The sequence below is a fragment of the Vulpes vulpes genome, chromosome 14 (genome assembly GCF_048418805.1).
Source record: "Vulpes vulpes isolate BD-2025 chromosome 14, VulVul3, whole genome shotgun sequence".
Lineage (NCBI taxonomy): Eukaryota > Metazoa > Chordata > Mammalia > Carnivora > Canidae > Vulpes > Vulpes vulpes.
Window position 1 is genome coordinate 101855534 of NC_132793.1, and position 9711 is coordinate 101865244.

The following is a 9711-nucleotide window of genomic DNA, read 5'->3' on the forward strand; positions in this document are numbered from 1 at the left end:
GGATTGAGTCCCATGTCAGGCTCCCTGCTCAGCAGGCAGCCTGCTTCTCCCTCTCCCTCTGCCACTCCCCCTGCTTGTGCTCTCTCACTGTCTCTCTCAAATAAATAAATAAAATATTTTAAAAAACAACACAAATAAAACAAGTTATAAGAAAAGAACAGAGACAGAGAGAGGAAGAGTGGGGAGAACTTCAGCTCAAGACTTGTAAAGAACATACCAACCAATTGATTTGGAGACCTTATTTAAATTTTGATCCAAACAAACTAAAAAACAGTGATGAAAGCAAAAAACAAGATAACTAGGGACACGTGAACATTGACTGAAATATCTGATGATGCTGTTCATTTTTTTTCAACAGTAATAATAGTATCGTGGCTGTGTTTTAATGGAAGAGACACCTTTTAATGCAGTGGTTCTCAAACTTAGGCATGCATCACCATCGCCTGGAGGGCTTATTAAAACACACATTGCTGAGCCCCACCCCTAGAGTGTCTGATTCAGCAGCTCTGAGGTGGGAACTTAAAATGTGCATTTCTAGCAAGTTCCCAGGTGACACTAATGCTACTGGTCTGGGCTCACATTTTGAGAACCGTTGCACTGGATTAACCAGATTTTTAAAAATCTAATTACTCTTTCAAAGAAAGAGCTTAGGTTATTGGCTGAGTTCTATCCCCCTGAGTTACAGCACTCTGACCACATCCCATATAATGGAAGACAAGGAACTCTTGTTCCAAGGCTCACAATAATTTGGACTGCAAGGCACCTGGGTGGCTCAGTGGTTAAGCATCTGCCTTTGGCTCAGGTCGTGATCCTGGGGTCCTGCAATGGAGTCCAGTATTTGGCTCCCTGCTGGGAGCTTGCTTCTCCCTCTGCCTGTGTCTCTGCCACTCTGTGTCTCTCATGAATAAATAAATAAAATCTTTAAAAATGATGATAATTTGGTCTGCATTGCCATAGGAAGGCTGGAAAGAGGAATACCTTCAGCTCACCACTTTTCTCTCCGGGTGGTGAAACACCCAGCTCCCTCCTTAACCACCTGTCTGCTCTTTCCCTTCTACTCCCCAACACAGGATCCTGTGGGGCTCTCTGGAACTTAGGCCACATGCCTCCATCATCTCCAAATTCAAGATGGTTTGATGCATATAATACAGGGCATCCAGTCCTACATGGGGTGTCTCAGAGATACTCTAGTAAATCTCAGTGCTTGTCCTTTCTGTGCTGTTGGACACTTGCAGCCACATTTTGGCTCCTCCATTGCCTATGTGACCCACAATGAGTTGTTTAGTGATTGCAGGCCTTAGGTTTTCAACAGATAAAGAAAGAAATCTGTTATTATGAGAGAAACATGGGACACCTGGAGAAATATTAGCCAGAGTTCCCTGGAGGAAAGACATTTCCAACAATACTGAACTTTAGAGACATTATTATTTTATAATTTAACAACAAAGTGTTTGTGTGTATGCATGCATTAGATCCTCACAAGAGCCTTGTGAGGTAGGTAGTAAGGTAGAGGCTGAGAGAAGGTAAAGTCTGGCCAAATTAAACGTCGGGGCCCAGCACTCAAACACCTCACCCTCTCAATGAAGTCAGTGTTCTTTCTGACACACAGCCTTCCCTCAATTTATTTCAGTTAAATATAGGAATGTACTAGTGCATAAAATGGACTCTACAAAAAAAAATCAGAGAGTTGCATTAACTTAAGACTAAAGAGCCCATGGCCCAGGCAATTAGAAAACAGGAGTTTTGTTTCCTTCAGCTAGATGCCAGGAAGGACCCCTGAAATATTTAACAATTTTGATCCCATATTTTTACAGTCCTCTTCCAGGTCCCTTGGGCTTGTTTGTCGCAGGTTATTTTCTCTGCCTCAGGTGGCAGCAAATCTCCAGTGGGAGCACTTTATACACTGCTGCTGTACAAAGGGCTTTGGAAATTCTCTCAGCTTTGAAGTCATAAGACCACAAACATCCTCTACGAGAATTCTGCCTTGTCATGGCACTGAGACATCTGGTGACTAATGTCTGCATAGCACTGGATACAGAGAATGTTTTCTGGTTTTATTAAATCTTTGTGTTCACACCCCAAATCCTTTAGTTGCAATCTAATTTCTAGAGTGAAAAAAATGTATTGGGAGTCTTTTTAAGAGTCAGGCTTATACAGCTGTAAGGGCTTATAATAAGATCTCAAATATTAGGGGCACCTAGGTGGCTCAGTGGTTGAGTGTCTGCCTTTGGCTCAGGTCACGATCCTAGGGTCCTGGGATCGAGACCCACATCTGGCTCCCCAGGAGGAGCCTGCTTCTCCCTCTGCCTGTGTCTCTGCCTCTCTCTCTGTGTCTCTCATGAATAAATAAACAAAATCTTTAAAAACATCTCAAATACTTATCATTAATAGTGATAATGTATCTCACTCCTCTTTTAGTAATCAAGCATCAACCATCAAGCTTACATTTCCCTAAGGTCAGTTAAAAACACTGAAGGAATGCCTTTTGTGTTCAGAACATTATTTGTGGCCTATGGGTTTATCTTTGTCATTAAAGTGTAGGAAAAAGACAGAGGACAGACCAGGGCCTAACTTGAGCCACTGACACCCACATTTAGCCTTTCTTTATATGTAGCACCTGGAGACAACAGAAATGAAAATCTGGAAAGGGGCAGAAGAACCACTACAAACCATTTCCTAGATCAAATGGGTATTTTGATGGCATAAGAGATGTGCTTTCTGACGGAAGCTCTTGTCACATCTACTACAGTGGAAAGGTTTTTCTCCTGTATGCGTTCTCTGGTGTGTGAGAAAATGGGAACGCTGATTGAAGGTTTTGCCACACTCGGGACAGCGATAGGGCCTGTCTCCTAAGTGGATTCGTTGATGGGTGATGAAGTGAGAGCTCTGGTTGAAGCTCTTTCCACATTCACCACATTTGTAGGGCCTTTCCCCTGTGTGGATCCGTTGGTGTTTTATGAGGGCAGAGCTGTCGGCAAATCCCTTCCCACAGCTGTCACACTTAAATGGCCTCTCACCTGTGTGTGTCCTCTGGTGTGTGACCAGATGTGAGCTCTGACTGAAACTTTTGTGGCAGTAAGGACAGCTGAAAGGCCTTTCTCCTGAGTGAGTACTCATGTGTGCCACAAAGTGAGAACTATCTCTAAAGCCCTTCCCACACTCTGGGCACTTAAAGGGCCTTTCTCCTGTGTGGGTTCGTTGGTGCTTAACCAAGTCTGAACTCTGGCTAAAACTCTCCCCACAGTCACTACACCTGTAAGGCTTCACTCCTGTGTGGGTCCTCTGATGGGTGATGAAATTTGAGCTTCGACTAAAGCTTTTATGGCATTCAAGACACGTGTAGGGCTTCTCTCCTGTGTGGGTTCTTTGGTGCATTATGAGGTGTGGCTTCCGCCCAAAAGTCTTCCCACACTCTGGGCACTCATAGGGTCTCTCACCTGTGTGGGTTCTCTGATGTTTGATGAGCGTAGAGCTATCGCTGAATTTTTTCTCACACCCGCTGCACTGGTAGGGTTTCTCTCCTGTGTGTGTTCTGCGATGGGTAACAAGGTCTGAACTCTGTTTGAAGCCTTTCCCACACTCAATGCATTTATAAGGCCTTTCACCAGTATGGGTTCTTAGGTGTCTTATGAGATAGGAGCTCTGGTTAAAGCTTTTTCCACATTCTGCACACACAGGCTTCTTTTCTACATATCCATCCAGTAGCTTGTTTAAATCCTTCTCCTGTGGAAGGGGCTTCTTCTCCTTCCAGGAGAGGGTTCCATGTTGCCCTTCTATTTCAAGATCCCTCTCCCAGTTCCCTCCCCATCCAGGAGTGTCAGAAATATCTTCATTGGCCCTTTCAGACGATGTTCCACATTGTTCTGCTATTTCTGAAACGTCCTGATTGAGTTTTGTCACCTGATTCTCAAAGTCTGAAAAATTAACAAAAGTAACAGGGAACAAAGTTAACCAGTTATCAGGGAAAAACATCAGAGGACAGTTAGAAAGAATGAGATTAGTGTGTTAGCAACAGATGACATTTAATTTGACTTTCTGTAAAGTTTTCACTAGGTGAAAAAGTTTTTAAAATTATTTTAATTTTTTAAAAACACTATTTCTAAGTCATCTCTGTACCCAACATAGGGCTCAAACTCATAACCCTGAGACCAAGAGTCACATGTCCACCACCTGAGTCAGCCAGGCACTTCTCATTTTGTAAAAAGTTTGTTGAAGTTCATTAAGCTTACAGAAAAATGTAAATTCCTAAACCTTTTTTGTTTTAAGATGAATCTTGAAGGGTGCTTGGGTGGTTCTGTTGGTTAAACATCCAGCTCTTGATTTTGGCTCGGGTCATGATCTCAGGATCCTGGGATTGAGCCACGTGTGGGGCTCTACACTCAGAGGGGAGTCTGCATGAGGATTCTCTCTGTTTCTCTTCCTGTTCACACATATTCTCTCTCTGAAATAAATCTTTAAAAACAAACAAACAAACAAAAAATAAATAAATGAAGATTTTGGGCAGCCCGGGTGGCTCAGCGGTTTAGCGCCACCTTCGGTCCAGGGTGTGATCCTGGAGACCCGGGATCAAGTCCCGGATCGGGTTCCATGCATGGAGCCCGCTTCTCCCTCTGCCTGTATCTCTGCCTCTTTCTCTCTCTGTCTATCATGAATAAATTTTTAAAAAATCTTTAAAGAAATAAATGAAGGGATCCCTGGGTGGCGCAGCGGTTTGGCGCCTGCCTTTGGCCCGGGGAGCGATCCTGGAGACCCAGGATCGAATCCCACATCAGGCTCCCGGTGCATGGAGCCTGCTTCTCCCTCTGCCTGTGTCTCTGCCTCTCTCTCTCTCTATGTGACTATTATAAATAAATAAATAAATAAATAATAAATGAAGATTTTAGGGGTACCTGGCTGGCTCAGTCGGTAGAACAAGTGACTCTTGCTTGATCTTAGGGTTATGAGTTCAAGCCCCATGTTGGGGATATAAAGTTTACTTAAAATAAAAATTAAATGAAGACGAGATTTCTTCCCACTGGATAATATTCACATCTCACCTGCGTGCGTTTCTCTTAGGATCTTCCTTGCCTCAAAATTTTGGAGTGGTAGCACCCATGGGTCTTCTTTCTGCTCCAGCTGGGAGACTACATTTGGCCTGGAAATCCTATACAGGAAGGTGAATATAGGATGTTAATCTGAGCCAACCATACAATGCCTGACCAAAAAGCCAAGCTCTCCTCTCCCTAAGTGGAGGGAAAAGCTCAGGGAGACGCTAAGCTAACATATGTTTGGTTTCATTGAAAGGAGTGATAAAACAGGATGATCTCCCCAAAAGGCTAAGAAAAAAGCCCCTTTCCTCCCATTAAAACAACAACAAAACAACCAGACTTGGGTGATAGAAACTCTAGAGTGAGCACAATAATTCATTTCTGAAGGCACAAGGCTAAGCCCATGTAGAGAGATAATTTTATCAGAAACAATGCTGCCATGACCTCACCCTTAGAAAGAATCAGGGAAGTTAACTATAATGTTGGGCTTTAAACTTTTCCCAGAAGGGCAGCAGTAGATACAGCCATGAGAAAAAAACAAATACTTGTAAGGGGGAAAAAGAAGGGCAAAGGACATAAACAGGCAATTCACACACATATACACACACAGTCTTTAAATACATGAAAAACCTTTAACCTCACCATTAACCAAATAAAATCAAATAAAAACAATGATACAGTTAGACAATATAGTATGGAGGTAAAGAATGCAAACTGCCTAAGTTTCAACCTTAACCCTTCATCTTACTAGCTGTGTGACCTCAGGAAACTCACTTAAACTCTCTGTGTCTCAGGGTCTTCATCTGTAGAACAAGGATAATGATAAGGCCTACCTCATAGTGTTGTTGCAAGGATTAAGTGGTAAGTCCTCAATAAATGTTAGCTGTCACTATTATTTAACCCAGACTCTTTGATCCAGCAATTCTAATTCTGGGAATTCTAAGGAAATGAAAAAATAATAATAATAAAAAAAAAGTTGTGGGACACCTGGTTGGTTCAGTTGAAAAAGTAGGTGACTCTTGATCTCAGGGTTGTGAGTTTGACCCCCACATAGGGGGCAGAGATTACAAAAAAATAAATAAATCTTTTTTTTTAAAGAAATAAATCTTAAAAAAAAAGTTGTGCAAAAGATACATTAGCTAATTATTAACTAACTATACTTTAATAAACAAAACCTAAAAAAGAAAGACAGTTAGCTAAGAGATGTTTATCACAAAACTGGAAAGGATCTGGAAATGACCTAAACATTCCATGAAAAAGGAATAATCATATTTGATTGAGCCATACGAAATTGCGATTGTATAAGCTAAAAAGGTAGTTTAAAAGATGGTTAAATATGAGGTTCAACCTCATATAAGTTATTATATTCCATACAATAAAATACTAAGTGGTTATTTTAAGCAATGTATAGAAAAAATGTTGTCTATTATTGTCTAAAATATATTCACAACACAATATGTAAAAAAGTGAGATGTACAACTGCACTTGCAGTACAATCCCAATTTTTTCCTTTTGTTTTTGTTAATATGCTTAAAACAATGGCTGGAAGGATAGGAACTCTTCAGTAGTGGCATGGAATGGGATTTGTTTTGTTTTGTTTTCGTTTTGTCTCCCTTTTTCTTCAAGGAGTGTATATGAAGTAAAGCAAGGAGAAGGGGTAGCCATTTTATTTTAGGAAGAGCACTGGAGATTTGTTTTGTTTGTTTTCTAAGTGACAGAAAAAAACACAGCTCCCTCTTCCTTTGCCACAAAGACCTGGATTGGACTCTCACCTCTGCTACTTAACTTTGAGTCTCTGTCCTGACCTGAAAGAGGGAGATTATAATACCCACATCAAAGGGGTTAGGGTGAGATATTAACAAGACAATAAATGTCAAAGATATATATAAGCGATAAAATGCCATAAAAATGGAAGTCATTCCAAAAAAAAAAAAAAAAGTGGAAGTTAGTCTTTTTCTGCCAGGGAGGCAACAAATACTCTCACAGACATCTGGAGCTCTAACAGACCAACATCCCTAGAGACCACTCAGACCTGGACCCTCTCACAAACCTAAGTCTTAAATCTAAAGGGGAGTAGCATCCTTACCCTCTGAGAGCCCATTCTTCTAACTGTGTTGGGTGGTATCCTTGAAGAGAATTCTCTAAGCGGTGTCCAGGTAACCCACTCTTCCCTGAAGTCCCCAGCCACATCATTGAGAGTCATCAGTTCCTAAAGCAAGAGACCTCAGTATGCATCGAAAGCTCTCTGGACATTCTAACCATTGTCTCAAAACCAAAGGACAGCCCCAGTATACCCAAAGAACCCCCACCCACAGCCTAGAATAGCAATGAGGTAAATTCTATCAACCACAGAAGGGTTGCTTTTCTTTTTCTTTGTTTATATCATCCTTACCTTGGCCAACACTCACAACACTAAGTGAGGGCTGGAGCTCCCAAACACATCTACAGAATCCTCAGTTGGCAAACATTAGCTTTTTGAGGAATAAATTGTGCATGATGGACAAGATAAAGAAGAGAACATGGGACAATGACTTGATTTGTGAAAAGCTCTCCAACAACATTTTCCCCAGCAAGCCAGCAAATGGTGGACTTCAGACTTCATTATACTCATATTAGTTATGAGGACAGCTGACTTTTCCTGGCTTGTAGATTGGGTGTCAACCTCAAGGAACAGACTATGCAGAGCCCCAAAGGGAATGACCCTGGGTACCACTCTATTTCAAGGTTTAATGGAATCAGAAATGAGATCTAAAAGGACATGGATATGCTGGAAAATAGAATAAAATTTAATCAAAAAAAGCACAAAACAAAACCCATAGGGCCTGAAAACAAGCACTAACACATTGATAAAACTGATAGCAGTATCAAGAAAAAATTGTTTGGGGATGCGTGGGTGGCTCAGTGGTTGAGTGTCTGCCTTTGGCTCAGGTCATGATCCAGGGTCCTGGGATTGAGTCCTGCATCCGGCTCCCTCTAGGGAGCCTGCCCTTCCCTCTGCCTGTCTCTGCCTCTCTGTGTGCCTCTCATGAATAAATAAATAAACTTTTTCTTTTTTTTTTTTCTTTTTTAGTTCTTTGGAGGACAATGGTCAGATTACTGGATGGATCAGTAATTTATTCAGTAATATGTTGTAAGACATTAGGAATCAGAGAAACATAGCGTTTGGGGGGGTTTTGGTTTTGTTTGGGGTTTTTTGGGGTGGGGATGGCTTAAAGAGTTTCCAATAGAAACAAACACAAGTCAGCCAGCTGAACCTGTTACTAAAAATTCTGCATTTCACTGGACCATGGACCAACCAGACTGGAGTGAGGATGCTGGAGTCTTTCTCCGCCTCCCCTCCTCCTTTTTTTTTGTTTCGCCAATCAAAGCACCTGGGTATTCCTAGAAGACACCCACCCTTTTTATGGAAACATTTATGCATTTCCACACATTGCTGTTGGGTCATTTATGAAGTACTGAGTTTTTAAGGACCTAAAAACCACAAGGATACATTTCATCTCTCTAGATTAAAATAATATCATTAGGAGGTACAAAAAAAAAAAAAGCTAAGTTTTGAGCATAAGTTTTATTTCTACATCCATTAGGAAACATAAATGCAGGGCTTACTTGCAGGAGACGGACTGAGGGGGAGAGAGTCACAGAAACCTTGCTCCTCCCGCCTTCTCCTGCCCCGCCCCCCCACCCCCGACAGGTGACCCCGCAGGCCCCAGAACACAGAGGTTCTGTGACTGCCATTGTGAGCAGCACCGGCTTGTTCGCTGGGGTTATTAATAGGGACATGACGGCGGGGGTGGGCCGACACCGGCACCCCCCCGCCCCCCTCCCCCCCCCCCCCGCAGTGCTGCAGGCCCTAATCAGGGCGCCGCGGTCACAGGGTCACACAGTCCGCAGCTGAAGCCCGGGGACCACCACCGAGGGCAAGAACATTGATCCAGAGGATGGGCTATCCCGACGACGGCACAGAAAACCGCAGCTACCTCTCCCCACTCTTCAGCAGACCCCGCGGGCTCCGAAAGGAGAGCGCGGAGACCTGGCCGGGACCACACCGCGGCAGCGGGCGAGTCCCCTCCACGCCCCTCAGCGGCTCCCAGGCTACCGCCGCTGTCTCCTTCCCCGCATCACTCACCGCCCCGGGGCCTGGCCGGGGATGGAGCAGGAAGTGAGAGTCTTCCACCGCCGAGCCGCACCCGGCCCACAACGCGGAGGTGGTCCCTCCCCGGACCCGACCGGGATTCGTGACAGGGCTGAGGGGACACAGGTGGGACTGTGGGCTCGGCAGCCCGCAGCCGGAAAACACCGCCCCTCTCCCCTTACCATTGGCTCCTCGTTTTCCGCGACCAGAAGCCTTGTCCGCCCATAGGCTGATAGAACTCTCAATCACCGCGCAGCCTTCTGGGAAATGTAGTCTCGAACAGGACCTCGGAGGACTCGGGAGTCCCGGGATACCCAGGTCGGAGCGGTGGCAAGCACTAAACCTAATTCTCCCTACCGCTGGAACCACTTCTCCAGAGTTGAGGGGAGGGATCCAGAGACTGTACATCCAGAGAGGGATATGCAGATGCTAACCTCCTGGCCTCGCCCGACTGCCGCGGAGCAGCCCTGTACCAACTGCGCTCTAGAACCTCGTCCCCTGCCAAGCGCCGCGGGCGTGTGGATCCTCCTCTGCCAGATCCCCATCCTGGGG

General features: G+C 44.1%; 1 protein-coding gene across 2 annotated transcripts; it reads right to left on the reverse strand.

Annotated features, from left to right (window-relative positions):
* Positions 1–224: 224 nt before the first annotated feature.
* Positions 225–9330, reverse strand: ZNF774 (zinc finger protein 774). Of its 2 annotated transcripts, none has more exons than XM_026000701.2 (4): positions 9154–9330; positions 7114–7236; positions 5037–5143; positions 225–3914 (listed from the first exon to the last, which is right to left on the reverse strand). In XM_026000701.2, exons 2-4 carry the CDS (start codon positions 7218–7220, stop codon positions 2677–2679), a joined length of 1452 nt encoding a protein of 483 aa, XP_025856486.1. In that variant the 5' UTR covers positions 7221–7236; positions 9154–9330; the 3' UTR covers positions 225–2676. The 2 variants fall into 2 exon arrangements, with proteins under 2 accessions (XP_025856486.1, XP_072593445.1); XM_072737344.1 differs by lacking the exon at positions 9154–9330 and adding an exon at positions 9005–9098.
* Positions 9331–9711: the final 381 nt, after the last annotated feature.